The sequence below is a fragment of the Crocuta crocuta genome, unplaced genomic scaffold (assembly GCF_008692635.1).
Source record: "Crocuta crocuta isolate KB4526 unplaced genomic scaffold, BGI_CrCroc_1.0 scaffold396, whole genome shotgun sequence".
In the NCBI taxonomy this organism is placed as follows: Eukaryota; Metazoa; Chordata; class Mammalia; order Carnivora; family Hyaenidae; genus Crocuta; species Crocuta crocuta.
Window position 1 is genome coordinate 2894747 of NW_027533259.1, and position 23458 is coordinate 2918204.

The following is a 23458-nucleotide window of genomic DNA, read 5'->3' on the forward strand; positions in this document are numbered from 1 at the left end:
TCTGCTTCCACTGGATCTGAAGTCAAGTGAGGGCAGATGAGTGGTCCTGGATTTGGTACCTGGAAATTGATACCAAGGAGAGCAGCCTCATCGCACATGGGGTGGGAGTGGGTGGAGCAGAACCAAACTGGAGTGGTTCGAAAATGGATGCTAAAGGAGGTAAAACGTGTGGACACCTTTTTCAAGAAGTTTAATGTTGATGGACAGCAGAGAAATGGAGAGGCTGGTAACTGGAAAGGGGGTCATAGGGGTGGTTTTAAGGATGAGAGCTAACAGCATCTTTTTATACAGATGAAGATAATCCACTCGAAGCTTGGGAGATAACTGAAAGATGCTAGTATTTGAGGAGACTTAGAGAAGACAGTGCTCAGAGTAGTTTTTCTCAGAGAGATAGGCCTTTTCAGTTGTGAATGGAGGAAAGGGGGAAAGATGTATGTATGGATGCAGGTAGGGTAATACAAAGATTAAGTAGGATAATTTACATTTTTTAGTTAAGTGGGAGGCAGGGCTGTTGATAAGAGGGGGGAGAAGGATCTGTGAGGGTTGAAGAGAGACTAGTGAAATAGTAACCTTAGGGAGTGGAAAGGCAAACCAGCTGGAACAAAGTACGATTGCCAGGCATAATGAAGAAGCCCATCCGCATGAACTTTGTAGTCCTGAATTTGAAGGGAAACCAGTCAGCTCTATTTAACCTTTTTCTCCCGTGTTTCATGCCCTCAACTCCCTTTCCTCCCCTCTCAGTTCTCCAATACTAGACTCATCCTTTGAGTTCTGTAGGGAGCCTTCATTTCAGTTGCTGCTTCAACTTGTCAGTTCACAAGGATGTTAACAAAAGCAAGTACTTTCTCTCCAGAGAAGCCTCATCCCTCAGTTTCTCAAAATTTCCATCCAGCCTACCTTCTTTGCTCTACATGGCTCCTGGTCCAGTCCTTGCATCACCCTTGCCCATCCCTGTGGGGCTGCCATAGTGCTTCCTTCAGTTCTGAAATGTCTTGATTTAAGGATGGCCATAGGATATTACTAGGTGTTAAGAGAAAAATAGGCTGAATGGTCAAGTAAGGTAAGAAAACGCTGGGTTTTGCAGGTTTCTGTTTGCTTGTTTTTTTTAGTTGCAGGACTTCTCAGACCCTTTATTAGGTTTACATCCATACAACTCATCAAGAAGGCTGTATCACAGTCCATGTTTCCCAGACCTGCATACCACAGAATCCATTTTGTATGGACTATCTCACTGGACTCCTATTTTGGGATTCTCACTTTGGGAAGCACTAAAAGGGGGCCCAGCACAAGGTATATCAGCTCCATTTAACACTTGACATCCTTTTGTGTCTTTATCAGAACCAAGATCATTATGCAGTACTTGGACTTGGCCACGTAAGATACAAAGCTACACAGAGACAGATCAAAGCAGCTCGTAAGTACCTAGTTCTTTTGAAATAATTCAATATCTGGTATAGGAAATGTGATCCTTTTGAAACAGTCTGCATGATCATATTCTATAGCCATAAATTTGTTATATGGTGATAACAATGTATAACCCACAGTCTCCTTTACCTTCAGAACCAGAAAAAAAAATCAATCTCGTGCATGGACAGAGGGTGGGTGGTGTGTTTGTGACCGAGATAAAGAACATTCTTCCAAAAGCAAGCTTTTAAAAATTAATATTTCACTTCCCTTCAGAAATATGGCCAGCTGTATTTAGTGGAAGCTGTCTTGTTACTTGGGTTTTCTTATGTTATTTTGTGGTCTTAGGTTACATTTTTGTTGCTACCACCCTTCTCTTCTGTCCAAAGTAGAATTCTCTGACGTTTCATTGTTTTTTTTCATTGACAAGATTGAAATTTCAGGGAATTGTTGGAGCCTAGTCTTCACATGCCTTATAAAACACCATCGCATAGTGCCCTACACACTATTCAGTTCAGCTGGTTAGTAAAGTTTGATGAAAGAGGTGAAGGTGATTAGTTTTCTGTGTTTTATCTTAGGAGAATGTTCTACCCTCCACTCTAGAAAATGGATATTAAGGTCAGAGGAGGTAAGATTGTAGCCATATGGGAAAGGAGTTAGGGATTCAAGGCCAGTCAAGAGGAGAAAGTATTATACGTGGAGGATGGTGGCTGAATGAGATGGATCTCAATTTGAAAAATACTAGTTGAGACTAGGCATAGTCAAATAAACTCAAAATTTTTCCCATTAATTGTTACGGTTAGGAAAATCACAGGAAACATTTTTAACAAGGTGAAGGAATTTATGAGGTAATTTCAGATCTGTTATTTGGTTTCTTGAAGAGCTGGCATGGTTTTAAACTAAGCATATGTTAATGCATATGAATAGTCATTGCAGTATACATAAATGCCAGGGAGGTTCATTTGCCATGGAAAAATATTTGCAAAGTCTTGCTATATGAAAGTACAGCATACAAATACCAAATGAGTCTAGATACATATAAATGTGTGAAAGAATTAGAAGTGATTTAGAACTATGAAAATAGTTGATATTGTTAGGTGAAGAAATTGTTTTTTTTCTCTAAAGATAAAAAATGTGCAATAAAAACTGTGGGGCACGTTGGTGGCTCAGTCAGTTAAGCATCTGACTTCAGCTCAGGTCATGATCTCATGATTCCTGAGTTTGAGCCCTGCATTAGGCTCTGTGGTAACAGCTCAGAGCCTGAGCCTGCTTTGGATTCTGTGTTCCTACTCTCTCTGCCCTTCCCCTGCTCATGCTCTGTTTTTTTCTTTCTTTTTTTTTTAATGTTTTATTTATTTCTAGGAGAGAGAGAGAGACAGCATGAGCAGGGGAGGGTCAGAGAGAGAGGGAGACACAGACTCTGAAATAGGCTCCAGACTCTGAGCTGGCAGTCAGCACAGAGCCCGACGCGGGGCTCGAACCCACGAACCGCGAGATCATGACCTAAGCGAAAGTCGGACGCTTAACCGACTAAGCCACCTAGGCGCCCCATCATGCTCTGTTTCTTTCAAAAAATTTTTTTTTAATTTTTAAAAATATACAATAAACTATAAATGAACATTCCTTTGTTAAGTCCGTTCTTTTTATTGGCATAATAGAAATTAATTTTTGAGTACTTTGTAGCCTGAAGTTTTGCAACCCCAGTGAACAGATTATTGAGTATAATTGTAATTCACTCTCTGCCACTATGTTGAATATTCTCGGTATTTATTCAAAAGAAAACTGTCATTCTCTTACCTCTGTCATTATAAAATAGACAGTTGCTGCTTTACTGCTTTCTGAAATCTAGTCCAAAGGTAAAAATGCAGAATTAGTGTTTACAAATCTGTAATGATTAGAACAGACAAACCTCCCAAAAATACACGTTTTAATGCATTTGGCATCCTTCGAGTTCTTACATCCTATTATACATACACACAAAGGAGCTTTCTTTTTGTTTAATGTATTTTGAATTGCTATAATGAAAATTAAGAAGTCAGGTAAGGGTCGATAGAGTAAATCTTTTTTTCCTTCTGCACATTATCTGAAAAGAATAAATCACTAGAAAAGTTGAAGGATGGGTAAGAGAAAGTATTTGAATACTAAAAGTGGTGTTTCAATTGCTTACATAATTTTGTTTTGAAGTAAACTTGCCATACTGGCAAATAATGCCTATAGGTTTAATATTCTTTGCATGGAAATAGTCTTTGGTGAATTGAATTTTCTAACTTTAATACTTCTGGTTCAAAATATTTCTGATATTTTAAACTGAAGCTGTTCCATATTCTTAAAAATTAAAAATCCTATTTGGAGACATTTATAATAATAGCAGTATGAGTGTATAAAAAACCTTTTTGCGATACACCCTCAAAACCTCCAAGAAACTGTCTTCTTCATTGGGATAAGAGGGGGAGATTCTTTGAAATTTCAGTAAACAACTGCTGCTCCCAGATTACCCTTGTTTCTGTTTCAGACAATATTATTTGGCCTCCTTTATTTTTAATATTGAGTAATATCCTTTGCCCCCTCCACGAGACACAGTATAGGACAATCTTGGGGCTCCCCAATGTACATGGATTAGGCAGAAAACTAGCGCAGCAGAAGAGGAGACTGTCCAACAAAAAATTGAGATATCACTTCTCTTAGACTTTATCATAAGATTCAAAAGAAAACAAGTATCTACTACGTGTTGTCAGGAAGTTATGAAGACACTACTTTGAGGGGCAGGGTATAGGCATTGCAGAAAGAGTATGAGAAAATAAGCAGAATTGCCTGGAAACTGAAAACATGAGAGCAGAATTCAGAACTAGAAAGGCTGACATAAGATTAGGAAAAAAAGCAGAGGACAACCTTGAGGAATGTTCCCAGGATTGAGAGGGGGAAGAATAAAGAGATGTCAATTTCTAAAGAAGTCAGGACAAATGTAACCAAAACCATAATTGCAAATAAAGAAGGAAACTTAACCCTTTTTATAAAAAGATACATCTCGAGATTGAGAGTGTTTGCAGGCATGTGACTTCAGTTTCACTGCTCAGCACATTTCCTTTGAAATTCATGGGAGAATGAGTTAGGCCGTGCTGCACAGAATCTGTTTTGCCAGCAGGCATCAACAGCACTGCACAGCTCGTGGCTTCCACCCTACTCCCTGGCTGTGAAGTAGCCTGTGCTGTTTCTCTAGTGCTCCATGGTCGTGGATCATCACATCTCTGAACTGTCCACTAGGATTTGATCATAGTTCCTAGCTTCATGGCTTCCAAGCCCTAGAGTCTGACCCACAGAGATTCTGTGAGCTGCCTAATAACTTGTAATAAATTCCGTTTATGCCTAAACTGGCTAGAAGACAAAAATGCCTCTTTGGGAGTACTGGTGGATAATATAGTTGACTATTTAAAAAAATCTTGGAGTTCAAAAAAACAATATATTTGTCAGTTTTTGAAGTGCTGCTGTATATGTAAAAAGCACTAAATTTATTATGCCCCAAAAAAGATTTGTACAAAAGTGTGTAGAGCAGCCTTATTTATAATATCCAAAAACTGGAAGCCCCTCGAATGTTCACCAGCAGGACCATGGATAAGCAAACTGCTAAATATTCATACAGCAAATTAATACTTAGTAGTTAAAAAAAACAGATTACTAAGACATACAAGAATGGTGATGAATTTCAAAACATTAGGTTGAGCAGAAGTCACATACAAAGACCTACTCTATGATTCCACTTACATCAAGTTCAAGAACATGCAGAAGTAGTCTTTGGTAAAGGAAATTAGGTAGTAGGACATGGGAGTTGGCTGGAAAAGGGTAAAGGGAACTCTGGGTGATAGAAATGGTCTGTATTTTCTTTGGTGTAGTTATAGGGTAGATACAATTGTCAAAACTCATTGAACTGAATACTTAAGATCTGAGCATTTTGTTCTATGTAAATTTTATTTTAATTCTATAAAGTAGGTGATTTAACAAAACAAAAAATGTCAGTCACTTGGGAAATCAGATACACTCTTTGGGACCTAGAAAGATATAAATTTAAGTGATTCTTTTTGTGAAAGTAAAATCATTGCCTATTAAAACTTAAGGGATGGTAGTCAGAGCCATAAGCTTCTGTTCAAGCCAAGGTAAGTTCATCGCCTTAAGCTTCTGTTACTGTTTTTAAAAAGAGAGAAAAATAAAATAGGCATTCAATTCAAATCTTTAAAAGACTAACACTAAAGAACGTGGAGGAAAAAATGGATTTATAAGAAAAAAGGTATAATAAAATACAGAAAGAATACCATTACAGAAGGTTCTTAAAAAAATTTTTTTTAATGTTTTATTTCTGAGAGAGAGAGGGTGAGCAGGGGAGAGTCAGAGAGAGAGGGAGATATAGAATCTGAAACAGACTCCAGGCTCTGAGCTAGCTGTCAGCACAGAGCCCGAAACGGGGCTCGAACCCAGGAAACGTGAGATCATGACCTGAGCGGAAGCCCGACGCTTAACTGACTGAGCCACCCAGGCAGGCACGCCCAGAAGATATTTTTAATTGAAACCACTATTAAATGAAATAGATTCAAAAGTGTTGATGAAATGAACTTTTTTTAAGTTGAGGAAGAAATTTTAAAAGTAATGAAAGAAATACCTCCTGGGCCCCAAGTGGCTCATTCATTTGAGCATCCACCTCTTGATTTCAGCTCAGGTAATGATCGCAGGGCCATGGGATCGAGCCCTGCGTTGGGCTCCATGCTGAGTATGGAGCCTGCTTAAGATTCTCTCTTTCCTGTCCTTCTCCCCCGCTTGTTCTTTCCCTCTCTCTCTCAGAAAGAAAAAAGAGAGAGAAAGGAAGGAAGAAAGAGTTAACTCCTAAAAAATGTTTTTAGAAGTAGGTGGCTGGCTCAGTCAGAAAAGCATTCGACTCATGATCTCAGGGCCATGAGTTTGAGCCCCATATTAGGTTGTAGAGATTACTGAGAAAATAAAAACATGTTTTTAGACCCAGGTAATTTTTCAAATGAATTTTTCCAAATGTTTAAGGGATTAAAACCTCTCATGCTGAAATAAACTGTTTTGGAACAGTTTGTTTTGTGAAGTTAATATAATCCTAGTATGAAAGCCTGGCATAAAAAGACAAAAATATGTAGATAGTAAAAAAGATCATGGTTGGGAGAGTAGGGAGGGATGAATAGGACAAGCACAGGATTTTTAGGACAGTGAAAGTACTATAAAATACTGCAGTACTATAAAATATGGATACGTTTTATTATATACTTGTCCAGACCCATAGAATGTACAACACCAGGAGCGAACTGTAATATAATATAAACTATGAACTTGGGTGATTATGATGTGTTAGTGTAGGTTCATCACTTGTAACAATTGGTCCCCTCTAATGGGTATTGGTGGTAACAGAGGAGGGGGAGGCTGTGCGTGTAGAGAGACAGAGGGCATGTAAGAAGTTACTGTGCCATTCTCTCACTTGTACTGTAAAGCTAAAAGGCTCTAAAAAATTCTTAAAGATAATAAATTTTAATACCTGGCAAAGAGAGATTTAATAAAACTACAGACAGATCTCATCCACGAATGTAATGTAAAACCAAAAAATGTCAGTTAAAATGATAGCAAATTGAACTTAACAGCACATTAAAAGAATAGTACCCATGCAGACATAGGATTTCCCTCAGGAATCCAACGTAGGAAATGTATTGATAATAGTTAAATCTGTTTATAGTTCAGATAATATTTCCTAAATAGTGAAAATGTATAAAACACAATTTAATAGCCATTCCTTTTTGATAAATAGAATTTTGCAAAGAAATACAGCTAATTTTCTACTTTTGTAAATATTTCAAACCCACAGCTAACAAACTTAAAGCATGCAGTATTAGTGATATTCCTGGTAAAATCCATGGGAGAAGCTAACTTGTCTATTCTTTTTTTATGCTATTAGGAGTATGATTTAGTGAGTTAATATATTAAATAAGAGGGCTGTTGGAAAGAAGAAAAAGATGTTTGTAGATAATACAGGATCTACCTAGAAAACCAAATGGGGGTCGAATCAGGTGGCTAGATATAGGAGAAATAGGCAGAAATAGTATAATTTTTGGAAGCCGCCATCAAATATATAGAAGGGTATAGTCATTTTATTTTATTTATTTATTTATTTTTTTAATGTTTTATTTATTTCTAGGAGGGAGAGAGAGAGAGAGAGACAGCGTGAGCAGGGGAGGGTCAGAGAGAGAGGGAGTCACAGACTGAAATAGGCTCCAGGCTCTGAGCTGGCAGTCAGCACAGAGCCCGACGCGGGGCTCGAACCCACGAACCGCGAGATCATGACCTAAGCGAAAGTCGGACGCTTAACCGACTAAGCCACCCAGGCGCCCCGGGTATAGTCATTTTAAAGATGATCCCAGGGCAAGAATAGGTAACCAGAAACAAACCCTGGTAAAATTTACCATGATAAAGGAGGCATCATACATCAGTGGAGAAGAGAAGGATTATTCAAGGACTTCCATTCATAGTTTTGATATTTACTTGAATATGTTAAAATTGTAAAAAAAAATTTAAATTTAAAAATGTTTTCAGTTCTAACTATAGAAAATATTAATGAAACTAGAAAATATGTTAAAATTGTTGAGAATGAAGTGCCTTCTAAATTTATAATTACCAAGAAAAATTATAAAGGAAATGATCAATAAATATAAATGAAAATGATTTATATGTATGTTGTACCTACATAAATTATATGTAAGTATACATATATATGATATCTATACGTGTTCTTTTTATTTATGTAAAACTTATATTTTGAGGATTTCCCCCCCTCACTTAGGGATCTCATTAGGTTACTTGGCAGTGAAAGTCATCTTGTAGAAGTTTTACATATATATAAATAATGTGTCTGTGTGTCATGAACATACATATGTTTACACGGGATAATTTATGTGTATGCAGTATATATCACACAGATAATAAGTTACGTTAAAATATAAATGGAATATAAAAAATACATCAGAGACAATGACAACAGTATTTATAGAAAAGCATTTTAGAAACAAATAGAGTAGACAGTCACTTTTAAATTTAAAGCTGAGCTTTGCTGAACAGGAATAGAACCGGAGGGAATTTGGGGGGTCTCAGTTTTTTTTATTGTAAAATTTAAAATGTTGTAGGGAACATTTCAGACAGACAAGGAAAATTTTTTCTTTTTAACTTTTTATGTCTTTGTTTTACTTTGAGAGACAGAGAGTGAGCAGGGGAGGGGCAGAGAGAGGGGGAGACACAGAATCCAAAGGAGCTCCTGGCTCTCAGCTGTCCAGCACAGAGCCCGACACGGGGCTCAAACCCATGGACTGTGAGATCATGACCTGAGCCAAAGTCGGACACCCAACTGACTGAGCCATCCAGACGCCCCAAGGAAATTTATTTTTAAAGAATCTTATTGATCACTCTTAAAGCATTCTTCTCTATTAATAACTCACACTTTACATTATAAACAGAAGTTTTGAGTTTAAGGGAAATGAACACTTGCTTTAAAACACTCTTTTGTTTTAAATCCTTTATTTTTTAAAACCTTTATCTGATGTAACACTAAGTAATAAATACCTTGTGATGCTTGGGGAGGGGGTGGTGTACAGAGAGGAAATTTTCAAAAAAAAAAAATTTTTTTTTAAATGTAAGTATATAACAGCAGTTGAAAAAGCGTTAGCATTAAGCATTATGGACCAGGAGAGGCAGCGTACCAGCACAGGTGAACCATCAGGCTTGCCTGGATCGAAGCCTGATTTGCCAAGACTTTGGATGGGTTGAAATCGTCATGGTTACTTACCCTCTCTTTGCCTCAATTTCCTCTTCCGTATAATGGAGAAAATAATAATAGCAGTTTCTTCATTGATTTATTGGGAAGATTAACTGATGAATAGTGCCAAGTATATATTAAGTGTTCAACATATGCTAACAGCTAGCTCTAATTTATTGTAAAGTGAATCAGACAAACTAAGAAGAGAAACTAAAACAACCTCTCCTTCCTCCATAGATGAAGGATGAAGGAGAGAACCAAAAATATTGTTAAGCCCCAGTAATAAGTGTATGTTTAAATAATTAATATTCGTTGCTGGTGAGGCTGTGGTGAAATACATGTTCACATAAGAGTATGAAGTGGTCTAATGTTTAGAAAGGAACTTGTTCCTACATTTCACTCACAAATGTCACCTCTGTAAATACATCCTAAGAAGAAAGAATCCTGAATATGTACAAATAACATCTCTACAAAATGATTAAAATTGGCATTACTTATTTATAATAGTGAAAATTTAGAAACAATTTAAATATCCAACAATAGAGAAATAAATTATGATAAATCTATTTGAAATACTTTACTAAGCAATCATTAAAATTTTTTGAAGGAGCACCTGTCTGGCTAAGTTGGTAGAACATCTGATTCTTGATCTCAGGGTCGTGAGTTCAAGCCCCATGTTGGTCATGGAGCCCACTTTAAAAAAAAAAAAATTATTTTTTTGAAGTTTGTAACAACAGAAAATGCAAATGTATAATGTTAACTTGAAAAAAAACAGACTATAAATTGGTATGTATGTTACAATTATACTTAGTTTCTTTAAACATGTATAAGGAAAATCTGTGTGAAAATATATCAGAATGTTAACAGTAAAATTGTCTTTGGGTGTTGGCATTTTGGCTAATCCTTAAAATAATTACTTCTTTTTCTATGATTTCCACATGTAACAAGCTTCTATTTTACCATAGAAGAAAATATTTTAAAATTGATATTTTGATTTTACAAATGGTTCTGTGTAGCTAACTCATGTTTATTTTTGTATTTTTTTAATTGAAGTATAGTTGACATACAGCATTATATTAGTTTTAGGTGTACAACATATGATTCAGTATTTATATACATTACAAAATGCTTACCATGTAAGTGTGCTTACACTCTGTTACCATACAAACTTACTGCAATATTGTTGCCTATAACCCTATGCTGTGCATCTTCTGACTTACTTATTTTATAACTGGAAATTTGTACCTCTCCGTTCTCTTCAACTATTGGACCAATTAACCATCCCTCCTCCCTCCCTCTGGACCAGTTAACCATCCCTCTTCCCTCCCTCCGGCAATCACCAGTTCTCTGTATTTATGAGCCTTTGGGTGGGGGGAGGTTTGTTTATTCATCTGTTTTGTTTTTTAAGAGTCCACATGTAAGTGAAATCATGTAGTATTTATTTTTGTCTCACTTATGTCACTTAGCATGGTCTGGTATTCTGTCCATGTTGTTCCAAATGGCAAGATCTCATTCTTTGTTATGGCTGAGCAATATTCCATTATATATATAATGTTCCACATCTTCTTTATTCAGTCATCTATAGATGAGCACTTAGGTTGCTTCCATATCTTGCTGTTATAAATAATGCTACAGTAAACATACGTGTGCATATATCTTTTTGAATGAATGTGTTTGTTTTGTTGGGGTTTTTTTGTTGTTTTGTTTTGTTTTCCCCAAATACATACCCAGAAGTGGAATTGCTGGGTCATGTGATATTTTTGTTTTTAATTTTTTGAGGAACCTCCATACAGTTTTTCATAGTGACTATACAAATTTGTACAGTGCATAAGGGTTCTCTTTTCTCCACATTCTCACCAAAGCTTAGTTCTTGTCTTTTTGATAGTAGCCATTCTGAGTGGTGTGAGCTGGTAGCACCTTGCGGTTTTGATTTGCATTTCTCTTATGATTAGTGATGCTGAGCATCATTTAATGTGTCTGTGGCCATATGTATATCCATCCTTTTTAGAAAAATGTCTGTTCAGGTCCTCTGCCCATTTTTTAATCAGATTATTTGGATTTTTTTTGTTATTGAGTTTTAGGAGTTCTTTGTGTTTTGATATTGACCCCTTATCATATAAATCATTTGCAAATGTCTTCTCCCATTCAGCTGTTGCCTGTTTGTTTTCTTGGCTGTTTTCCTTCACTGAGCAGAGGTTTTTATTTTGGTGTAGTTTCAAGTATTTATTTTTGCTGTTATTTTTCTTCCTGGAGAGGCACATACAGGAAAATATTACAAAGGTCAATATCCAAAATATTACTCTTAGGTGTTTTAAGATTTCACGTCTCACTTTAGGTCTTTAATCCATTTTGAGTTTATTTTTGTGTATGATGTAAGAAAGTGATCCAGTTTTATTCTTTAACATGTAGCTGTTCAGTATTTGCAACACCATTTATTGCAGAGGCTGTTTTTTCCCATTGTATATGCTTGCCTCCTTTGTCATACATTAATTGACCATATATATATGAGTTTATTTCTGGGAGATCTGTTCCACTGATCTATGTGTCTATTTATGTGCCAGTCCCATACTATTTTCAGTACTGTAGTTTTGTAGTATAGTTTGAAATCTGGGATTGTGATATCAAAAGAACCAGTGATCTGCTTTGGTTCTTCAGAGTCTTTTTTGGTTGCATACAAATTTTAGAATTATTCTAGTTCTGTGAAAAACACTACTGATAGGGGTGATAGGGATTGCATTGAATCTGCAGATTGCTTTGGGTAGTATGAACATTTTAACAATAATTGTTCTCCCAATCCATGAGCATGCTGTACCTTTACATTTATTTGTATCATCTTAAGTTTCTTTGATCAGTGTCTCACATTTTTAAGAGTACAGGTCTTGCACTTCCTTGGTTAAATTTGTTCCTAGGTATTTCTCATACAGTTGTAAATGAGATTGTTTTATTAATTTCTCTTTCTGCTAGTTATTATATTGACGTGCAGCTGATTTCTGTCTGTTGATTTTTGTATCCTGCGACTTCACTGAATTCATTCATTCTAATTTCTTGGGGTGGTGTCTTTAGGGTTTTCTATATATGTTGTCATCTGTAAATAGTGATACTTTTACTACTTTGTAGTTTAAATGGCTTTAATTTCTTTTTCTTGCCCAATTGCTGTGGCTAGGACTTTCCAGCACACTGTTGAGTAAAAGAGCCATGAAGTAGACATCCTTATCTTGTCATGATCCTAAAGAAAAAGCTTTTAGCTTTTCACCCTTGAGTATGATGTTAGATGTGGGTTTGTCATATATGGTCTTTATTAAGTTGAGGTATGTTCTTTCTATACTCACTTTATTGAGAGTTCTTATTAATGGATGTAGAATTTTGTCAAATGCATTTTCTACATGTAATGAGGTCATGTGATTTTTATCCTTCATTGTTAATATGGTGTATCATGTTGATTGATTTGCAGTTATTGAACCATTCTTAATATTTCTTGACTAAATCTCAGTTGATCATGGTGTATGATCCTTTCAACGTATTGTTGAATTTGGTTTCTTAATATTTATTGAAGATTTTTGCATCTGTATTCATTAGGGATATTGGTTTGTAATTTTGGGGCTTTTGTAGTGTCTTTGTCTTATTGTGGTGTCAGTAATGCTGGCCTCATAGAATGAATATGGAAGCATTCTTTCCTCTTCTGTTGTTGAGAAAGATAGGTATTAAGTCTTTTTCAGATGTTTGATAGAATTCACCTATGAAGCCATCTGATCCCTGTTTTTAGGGGTTTTTGGGTTACCGATTCAATTTCATTACTAGTTATCAGTCTGTTCAGACTTTTTTCTTTTTCCTGATTGAGTCTTGGAAGATTGTGTGTTTTTAGGAATTTATCCATTTCTTCCAGGTTATCCAATTTGTTGGTGTATAATTTTTCATTCCTTTGTGTTTCTGTGATGTCAATTGTAGCTTATCCCTTTTCATTTGTGGTTTTAGTCATCGGAATCTTCTTTGTCTTAATGAGTCTACCTAAAGGTTCATCAATTTTATCAAAGAACCATCTCTTGATTTTTTTTTCTATTATTTTTTAAGTCTCATTATTCCAGTATTTTCACTCTGATCTTTATTATTTCCTTCCTTCTAGTAACTTCAGGTTCTGTTCTTTTTCTGGTTCTCTAATCTATTAAGGTTAGATTGTTTGAGATTTGTCTCAAGGTATTTTTTTGATCCACTAACTTAGTAGCATGTTGTTTGCCTCCATATGTTTGTTTTTTTTCTGTTTTTCCCCCCTATAGTTCTAGTTTCATAATGTTGTGGTTGTAATAGATGCTTGTATAATTACTGTGTTCTTAAATTTATTGAGACTTGTTTTATGGCCTAACATGAGATCTATCCTAAGAATGTTTCATTTGCACTTGAGAAGAATGTGTATTCTGCTGTTGGGTGCAGTGTTCTGTTTGTATGTTAAGTATACCTGGCCTAATGTGTTGTCAAAGCCACTGTTTCCTGACTAATTTTCTAGTTGGAAATTCTATCCTTTGTTGTAAGTAGGGTGTTAAAAGCTACTATGATTATTGTGTATTACTGTCCATTTCTTTTTTTATAACCATTAATTTTTCTCTGTTTAGGTGCTCTCCTGTGTTAGGTGTATAGAGATTTCTAATTGTTATGTCCTCCTGTGGATTATCTGTTTATCATTAAGGAATGCCTTATTTTATCTCCAGTTATAGTCTGTTTTAAAGTCTGTTTTGCCTGATATAGTATTGCTACCCAAACTTTTTTTTTTTTGTTTCCATTTGCATGGACTATCTTTTTCCATTCCTTCACGTTTGGTCTGTATATATATGTCTTTATGTCTGAAGTCTCTTGTAGACGGCATATTCTTATATAGATGGGTCTTGTTGTTTTATCCATTCAGTCATCCTTTGTCTTTTTGGAGTATTTAGACCATTTACATTTTAGGCAATTGGTTTTTGTTTTTTTTTTTATGTTTATTTATTTTGAAAGAGAACATGAGTGGGGAGGGGCAGAGAGAGAGAACCCAAGCAGGCTCTGTGCTGTCAGCATGGAGTCTGATGCAGGGCAGGGCTCAATCCTATGAAACGTGAGATCATGATCTGAGCCGAAATCAAGAGTCAGATGCTTAACTGACTTGAGGCACTCCCATTTTAAGCAATATTAAATAAGTATGTACTTATTGCCATTTTGCCAGTTGCTTCTGGGTTTTTTTGGGGTTTTTTGTAGCTCTTTTCTGTTTCCTTATTCTTCTCATGCTCTCTACCCTTATGATGTGATGACTTTCTTTAGAGCTATGCTTGGATTCCTTTATTTTTTTTTTTTTGTGCCTATTAAAGTTTCATTGTTTGTGGTTACTTAACATGAAATTCATATGTAACATCAGTCTATATTAAGTTGATAGTTGCTTAAGTTCAGTTACTTTTGTGTGTGTGTATGTGTGTGTCTGTTGACTGATTTTTGTAGATAGTTGATTTTACTACTTTTGTCTTTTTATCTTCTTACGAGCTTTATAAGTGATTGAACTCCTATCTTCACTGTATGTTTGTTTTTACCAGTGAAGTTTTCCTTTCACCAGTTTCTTCTCTTTATGGCCTATTCTTTTCACTTAAAGAATTCCCTCTAACATTTCTTGTAAGGCTACTTGAGTGATCATCAGCTCCTTCAACTTTTGTTTGTCTTGCAAACTTTATCTCTCCTTCCATCCTGAATGATAACCTTGCTGGGTACAGTATTCTTGGTTATAGGGTTTGTTTATTTTCTTCAGCACTGTGAATATATGCCACTCATGCCACTCACTTCTGGGCTCCAAAGATAAGGCTGAAAAATCAACCTTATAGGGTTCCCCTTGTATGTAACTGCTTTTTCTCTTGCTGCTTTTAAGATTCTCTTTATCTTTCATTTTTATCATTTTAATTACTATGTGTTGGGGTGGACCTCCTGGGTTTCATCTTGTTTGGGGCTCCCTTTGTGTCCTGGAGCTGGATATCGGTTTCCTTACAGGTTGGGGAAGTTTGCAGCCATTATTTCTTCAAATAACTTTTCTGCCCCATCTCCCCTCTCCTTCTGTGACCCCCTATAATACAGATGTTCCTATACTTGATGTTGCAGAAGTCCCTTAACATAGCCTCATTTTTAAAATTCTTTTTTCTTTTTGCTGTTGAGCTTAGTTGCTTTCCATTACCCTGTCTTCTTGATCACTGATCTGTTCTGCATCCTCTGATCAGGTATTGATTCCCTTTGGCTTGTTTTTCATATTTTCTGTCTCTTTGTTGAAGTACTCATGGTATTATTCACTCTTCCCTCCAGTCTTTATGACTGTTAGTTTGAGCCTTTAATCAGGTTGAGTGCTTATTCCCATTTTGTTTAGTTCTTTTTCTTGGATTTTATCTTGATCTTTCATTTGGATCATATTCCTGTCTCCTCATTTTGTCTTACTCTGTTTTTGTCTGTGTATTAGGTAGGTCAGCTCCTTCTCCTACTCTTGAGAGCAGTGGCTTTATATAAAAGGTGTCCTGTGGTGCCCAGTAGTGTGAGTCCCACCTGGTCACCAGAATCAGGCCCCCCAGGAATGATTTCTGTGGGGCTAGCGTGCACCCTTCCTTTGTGACTGGCCTGGTACTACTGTGGGTCCATTGGTATGTGAGGCTTGCTCTCAGCACAGCTGGCTTAGGGTCAGGCTATAAATTGTGGCAGGTGTGCTGATGGATAGGGCTGCCCCCCTCCTCTGTCCAGGGTTGCTTTGGAGGGGCACTGGTTCTAACCACGGCTGCCCACCAAGTGTGATGGGATGGGCACCTTTGGGTAGGGTATTTCTGCAGGGGAACATGAGGCAGGACAAGAGTGTCAGCAAGGCAGATGGAGAGTGTCACAGCTGGCACCTGCCAGCGCTTTTCATTCTGGAGAAAATTGCTACGGAATTTTCTGCTCCTCTGGCACATCCTGTATGATTCGTAAATCTCTGTCACATATAAATAACCCAGGCAGTTTTCAAATTGCTGCCTCTGTGCTGGGTCTTAGAGCAAATGATATGGCGTGTTTGCCCTTTAAAAGCAGAGTCCAGNCCTTCAACTTTTGTTTGTCTTGCAAACTTTATCTCTCCTTCCATCCTGAATGATAACCTTGCTGGGTACAGTATTCTTGGTTATAGGGTTTGTTTATTTTCTTCAGCACTGTGAATATATGCCACTCATGCCACTCACTTCTGGGCTCCAAAGATAAGGCTGAAAAATCAACCTTATAGGGTTCCCCTTGTATGTAACTGCTTTTTCTCTTGCTGCTTTTAAGATTCTCTTTATCTTTCATTTTTATCATTTTAATTACTATGTGTTGGGGTGGACCTCCTGGGTTTCATCTTGTTTGGGGCTCCCTTTGTGTCCTGGAGCTGGATATCGGTTTCCTTACAGGTTGGGGAAGTTTGCAGCCATTATTTCTTCAAATAACTTTTCTGCCCCATCTCCCCTCTCCTTCTGTGACCCCCTATATACAAGACCCCCTATAATACAAGATGTTCCTATACTTGATGTTGCAGAAGTCCCTTAACATAGCCTCATTTTTAAAATTCTTTTTTCTTTTTGCTGTTGAGCTTAGTTGCTTTCCATTACCCTGTCTTCTTGATCACTGATCTGTTCTGCATCCTCTGATCAGGTATTGATTCCCTTTGGCTTGTTTTTCATATTTTCTGTCTCTTTGTTGAAGTACTCATGGTATTATTCACTCTTCCCTCCAGTCTTTATGACTGTTAGTTTGAGCCTTTAATCAGGTTGAGTGCTTATTCCCATTTTGTTTAGTTCTTTTTCTTGGATTTTATCTTGATCTTTCATTTGGATCATATTCCTGTCTCCTCATTTTGTCTTACTCTGTTTTTGTCTGTGTATTAGGTAGGTCAGCTCCTTCTCCTACTCTTGAGAGCAGTGGCTTTATATAAAAGGTGTCCTGTGGTGCCCAGTAGTGTGAGTCCCACCTGGTCACCAGAATCAGGCCCCCCAGGAATGATTTCTGTGGGGCTAGCGTGCACCCTTCCTTTGTGACTGGCCTGGTACTACTGTGGGTCCATTGGTATGTGAGGCTTGCTCTCAGCACAGCTGGCTTAGGGTCAGGCTATAAATTGTGGCAGGTGTGCTGATGGATAGGGCTGCCCCCCTCCTCTGTCCAGGGTTGCTTTGGAGGGGCACTGGTTCTAACCACGGCTGCCCACCAAGTGTGATGGGATGGGCACCTTTGGGTAGGGTATTTCTGCAGGGGAACATGAGGCAGGACAAGAGTGTCAGCAAGGCAGATGGAGAGTGTCACAGCTGGCACCTGCCAGCGCTTTTCATTCTGGAGAAAATTGCTACGGAATTTTCTGCTCCTCTGGCACATCCTGTATGATTCGTAAATCTCTGTCACATATAAATAACCCAGGCAGTTTTCAAATTGCTGCCTCTGTGCTGGGTCTTAGAGCAAATGATATGGCGTGTTTGCCCTTTAAAAGCAGAGTCCAGAGGGCGCCTGCGTGGCTCAGTTGGTTAAGCGTCTGACTTTGGCTCAGGTCATGATCTCATGGTTCGTGGGATCGAGCCCCGGGTGCTGACAGCTCAGAGCCTGGAGCCGGGTTCGGATTCCATGTCTCCCTCTCTCTTACCCTCCCCTGCTCACGCTGTCTCTCTCTTAGAAATAAATAAAAAATAAAATAAACATTAAAAAAATTTTTTTTAATAAAAAAATAAAACCAGAGTCCAGGATAGCTCCTGGAGCTAAGTAAGCCCCACTGACTTTCAAAGCCATACGTTAATGGGGGCTCCTCTTAGCTGTGTAGAACCCCAGGGCAAGGGTGCCCAGTGGGGCCTTGATCCCTTTACTCCTCAGGGAGGACCTCTTCACCTGTGATATCCTTCCTGCTTAAGGGTTGCTACCCCAGGGATTTGGTTCCCAACCACACCTCTTCCTCTCTTTTCGATGTGGCTTTTTCTTTAGCTATGGAGAAGCTGTTCTGTTAGTCTTCAGGTCCTTTTCAGAGTGAGTTGCACTGTGTGTGGTTGCAGCCTTGATGGGTTCATGCGAGGAGATGAGCTCAGGATCCTCCTACGCCGCCATCTTCCCAAGCTCCTCATCTTTATTTTTAGTTTTGATGCATAAAGTGACAAACTGTCTAAATCTGGCTTGTTTTGTAGATAAAGCAATGGTTCTAAAACATCACCCAGACAAACGGAAAGCAGCTGGTGAACCAATCAAAGAAGGAGATAATGACTACTTCACTTGCATAACTAAAGGTAAGAAAATACCTAGAGTCAGGAATTTGTAAAGGTGGTGATTATTAAGTGCTAGGATTGGATTTCTAGTGTATATACTGTAGTTAATTTAAATATACCATGACATTTACAAAAACACTTTCGGTTATATCTGGTTGTTTGTGATAACCAGCCCCAGAGCCTTGCTCCCAAAGTGAGATTCTCTCAAACCATCAGCGTCAGCAGCACCTGTTGCTTATCAGGAATGCAGAAGCCAGGGCCCCCCGCCAGATTCACTGAGTCCGCGTGTTACTGAGATAGATCATCAGGTGATTCTTCTGAGAAGCTCGACCTAGAGTTATTTCATCCTAACTGTTATGTCTAACAAGAATGCCAAGTTATTTCTCCATTTCAGACACTTTGTAGGACTAAATAGTTCTTCAGATGTTTTGCTGATTTAAATCCAAAAGTTGATTGTCTCCTGCTGTGGGACTCAAGACAACGTTTATTGCTGTTTACATAGCCATATCTTCATTAAGCAAATTAATATAGATTCTTACCATATCTAAGTGTGTCCTTAAGTGATTTTACATCTTGATGATAACTTTTTAAAATCGTGTACACATCTTTCAAACTTACTCTTTTTGGCCCACACTTATGTAGTGCTCTAGATGCTAAAGGTTCTTTGATTTTTTATTTTTATTTTTTTTACAACCTTGGAATCTAACAGTTAATTTTCTGGCTATTTCTTTTTCCTCAGAGTCACGAATTCCTAAGGGCTGAGTACTTAACCATTGTTTTGTCACTTGCCTTCTAGAAGAGGTACTGAAAGAAGTTGTGAAGTCAGATTATATCCAATAGTGCTAGCAGTTATCATTACCTACATTCAGTCTCTTCCTTCCCACAAGCAAACAATTTTTGAAGATGAAAAATACCTTTTTTTTAAACGAAGGAGATTTTTTCTCAGGGAAAAAATGTAGAGTTATAGTAATGTGACCTTACCATTTTTTCCTCAGCTTATGAAATGTTATCTGATCCACTGAAAAGGCGGGCATTCAACAGTGTAGATCCTACTTTTGATAACTCAGTTCCTTCTAAAAGTGAAGCAAAGGACAATTTCTTCGAAGTGTTTTCCCCAGTGTTTGAACGGAATTCTAGGTGAGTTAAGGGATCCTCTTGTGATCAGCATGCTGTATTGGCGTGCTTCGTGGGATCTTCCAGGTTTCTGCATTTTTCCTCTGATAAAAGTTATTCTCTCTTTGTCGTCCTTCTCTACAGCATTGAGCCTCTCTGGTGAATGTACTGCTCTCATTTATTTTGCTCTCTGAACAGTTCTGCCTTTTCATGGTGAAATTCCTTTACACCTCATAGGATGTTTTTCTTTTAGATTTCCTTTGTGGGAAACAACAGTAGCTGACTTTATGCAGTGTGATACTGTTACTGAGGTGATAGTAATTTCCCATTCTTTTGCTTCCCATTTACTAACGGTATATACTCTCTCTGGCCCTTTATCATCTGATAAAGTTTTTGTTCTTTTGGAGCTGTTGTTTTGGAGCATTTCATTATCATAAGGTTCTCTGAGGATGCAGTTTTTTTTTAATGTTTAGTTCTTTTTGAGAGAGACAGAGCACGAGCAGGGGAAGGGCAGCGAGACAGGGAGACACAGAATCTGAAGCAGGCTCCAGGCTCTGAACTGTCAGCACAGAGCCCAAGGCAGTAACCGACTGAGCCACCCAGATGCCTCAAAGATGAGATTATCTTTAATGTTATTGTATATGTAATTTATTTCATTGAAGTCCGTTTTTAATTGGTGTATGTCAGTATTCTGCGTTTTTTGGTTCCATCTGTACTGGAAGGTTTCCTTAGAGCACAGTGTGGCTGCATATTGAAATCACCTGGAGAAGCTGAAAAACTCCTGATAGCTGTGTTCCACCTGGAGAGATTTAATTTAATTGTGATTTCAATTTAATTAGCTTGGAATGCCTCTAGGGTATTTAAATATTCCCTGGTGATTCTAATGTGCAGCTGGGTTTAAGACCCACTTTATCGGCTTAGCGCAACTTAGTATTTTCTCCACCCACTCTCCTCATTTTTGTTTTCTAATAGTGTTGAAGGTGGTAAAACAAAATAGTGTGATATATTTTGTTGTGGAATGTTTTCATAGAGTAGAAAACATGGGTCAGTAACAGCCACAGAATCTGTCAGGGATAATGGGTGAGCTGCTTTAGAAGTCCTGACTCAGCGCAGGGATGGTCATGGCAATAAGAGGGTGGAAATCTTCCTTCTGTATTAACATTTAAAATCTGGGGGGCACCCAGGTGACTCATTTGGTTGAGTATTCAACTCTTGATTTTGGCTCAGGTCTGGGATCTAACCCTGCATGGTGGAGCCTGCTTAAGATCCTCTCTCTTCCCGCCCACTGTTTGCGCTCTTACTCTCTAAGAAAAAGAAGTGTGGGCCTACAGGTTGCTTCTGTGCTGCCTGTTTAGAGGCAGGAGTTAGTGAGCTTGGGAAAGGGGGCCTTAGCGCCTGTTCTTCCTAGCTAGTGTGGCAGCTGTCACAGGCCTGTTATTTATAAAACTGAAGACAACCTGATGATGAAAACATCGTTCTTTGTTTCTCCGCAACTCTGTCTACCCTTGTCCTCTCTCATTGCACCTGTATTGTGCAGCACCTTAGTGCTGATCTGCCAGCCCCATCTCTTTGTGCTAGGGGATATAGTGTTAATAAAAAATGTTTCTTAATAAATTAGCCTGTCTCCTGACCTTTGTACAGATTTTGAATTGAATTTTTTAATTCTTTTTTATTTCAGATGGTCAAATAAAAAAAATGTCCCTAAACTTGGTGATATGAATTCATCATTTGAAGATGTAGATGCATTTTATTCTTTCTGGTAAGTGAATACACTGTTCCTATGATGCTGTCATTTTTTAAAAAAGTATCCAATAAATACTTGATTGTTCATAAATTAATTCAAGGATAGGAGAATCAGAACAAAAGCACTCTATTCAGAAATAATCATAATAGTTTTCACATAATGCTATATTATCTCCTATGTGATATTTAGGCTTTTATGATTTTTAAAATGTTTTCTAATGCCATTTCTAGATATCAAGCATACTATAGAGGTAAAAAAGGAAAATTAAGGAGCCATTTCAGTAAAAATGAAAATTTTTTCATTTGGCTATTTAAAAATACACACGGAAAGCAGTGCTTTTTTTATCTCTGTGATGGATTCACTAATGTTTAATGAAGACAATAAATATTCATGGCCAATTTGTATTTGCAGTATTTTCTGATTAAGTACCTAGTAAATGAAAACATAAAATTACTATGAAACAAAAATGACCAAGTATAGCTCTGCCATTTGTAGTTGCTTTTCTCTTGAGAGGATACAAATCAGAGATACCATAACACTATGCAGGCTGCCTTAAGGCTTGACAGACTAGGGAAGGAGAAGGTAGGGAGAACTTCAACAGGTTCCAAGCAAGAGAGAAAGCTAATGGAGAGATGGCAGGGAGGTGTGATTTTAATTTAGGGGTAAGGAGTGTACTTTTAGATTTTCATACCAAATCAGTGTCATTTAATTAAGAGGAAGAAGACAACTTGAGCATAGTGTTAGTTAGACCACGTGAGGGGGGGCTTGTCTACAAGACAAACTCACCAATTTGCCATTAATGTTTCTTAGCATTATATGCACCTAACTTAATTTTAAAAGGAAGATTTTTTTATTAGCTTGATTTTTTTTTTTAATTTCTATTTGTATTAGGTATAATTTTGATTCTTGGAGAGAATTTTCTTATTTAGATGAAGAAGAAAAAGAAAAAGCGGAATGGTATGTAAGTCACTAATAAAGAAAGATGGTTATTTGTTTGCAATGATGTATGAAAATATACTACATATATTTTTTGTATAAATTTTCTCTTTGTGTATCCTTTTTCAGGTTGAGTATTTTGAGATCCCATCTCACAAGTTAAACTAGATGGGGCCAAATCAATAGTTGGTAGGATGTGCTTAAGAAATGACCAATGAATATAATTGTCATAAAAGCTCAATTCAGCAAATTATTTTTCTTCTGTTTGCTTAACTGGTTTAATTTTAGTTTTCTTCGTGTGTATAGGGAAATACTTTTGACATGAGTATTCTAAAAAACTCAACAAAAATTAATACTAAGTAGAATCATCCTTTAATGTTAGTATCAGACATTTACACATAAATTTATAAAATAACTACATTTTCCAGTCATGCTATCTATAATCAATAATTTGTTTCCAATATTTTCTGTTTCATAGTCGTGATGAGAGGAGATGGATTGAAAAGCAGAACAGAGCAACAAGGGCACAAAGAAAAAAAGAAGAAATGAACAGAATAAGAACATTAGTTGGTAAGTATAATTGGTATTTTTTAAAAAGTTCTTTGGGGCACCTGTCTGGGTGGCTCAGTCAGTTGACTTTTGGCTCAGGTCATGATCCCAGGGTGGTGGGATCCATCCCGGCATCACACTCCGTGCTGAGCATGGAGCCTGCTTCAGAGTCTCTCTTTCCCTCTGCCCCAGTTCCCTGCTTGCACATGTGCGCTCTCCCAAAGTCAGTCAATTAATGTACAAGGATCTTTAATGTTAGAAATTGAAAAAGTTAACTTTTTTTCTGGTAGACAATGCATATAGCTGTGATCCAAGGATAAAAAAATTTAAGGAAGAAGAAAAAGCCAAGAAAGAAGCAGAAAAGAAAGCAAAAGCAGAAGCAAAACGGAAGGAGCAAGAAGCTAAAGAAAAAGTAAGGTGACATTTGATGAAGCTGGACTTTAAATGTTCATAAAGTGTTTAATCTTCAGATCTCTTTTAAAAACTATAATCTTGGGGCACCTGGGTGGCTTAGTCGGTTAAGCGTCCGACTTTAGCTTAGGTCATGATCTCGCGGTTTGTGGGGCTCTGTGCTGACTGCCAGCTCAGAGCCTGGAGCCTGTTTCAGAGTCTGTGTCTCCCTCTCTCTCTGACCCTCCCCTGCTCACGCTGTCTCTCTCTCTCTCTCCTCTCTCTCTCTCTCTCTCTCTC

At 37.5% G+C, this 23458-nt stretch overlaps 1 protein-coding gene across 3 annotated transcripts in view; it reads left to right on the top strand.

Annotated features, from left to right (window-relative positions):
- The window catches only part of DNAJC2 (DnaJ heat shock protein family (Hsp40) member C2), a 38315-nt gene that overhangs the window by 5815 nt on the left and 9042 nt on the right, over positions 1-23458 (top strand). For all 3 annotated transcript variants that reach the window (XM_077746932.1, XM_077746933.1, XM_077746934.1), the window contains 7 exons: positions 1339-1414; positions 18349-18447; positions 19422-19563; positions 21218-21298; positions 22175-22240; positions 22698-22789; positions 23059-23180. In XM_077746932.1, the coding sequence (XP_077603058.1) occupies positions 1339-1414; positions 18349-18447; positions 19422-19563; positions 21218-21298; positions 22175-22240; positions 22698-22789; positions 23059-23180 (678 nt within the window). The remainder of the gene's footprint in view (positions 1-1338; positions 1415-18348; positions 18448-19421; positions 19564-21217; positions 21299-22174; positions 22241-22697; positions 22790-23058; positions 23181-23458) is intronic.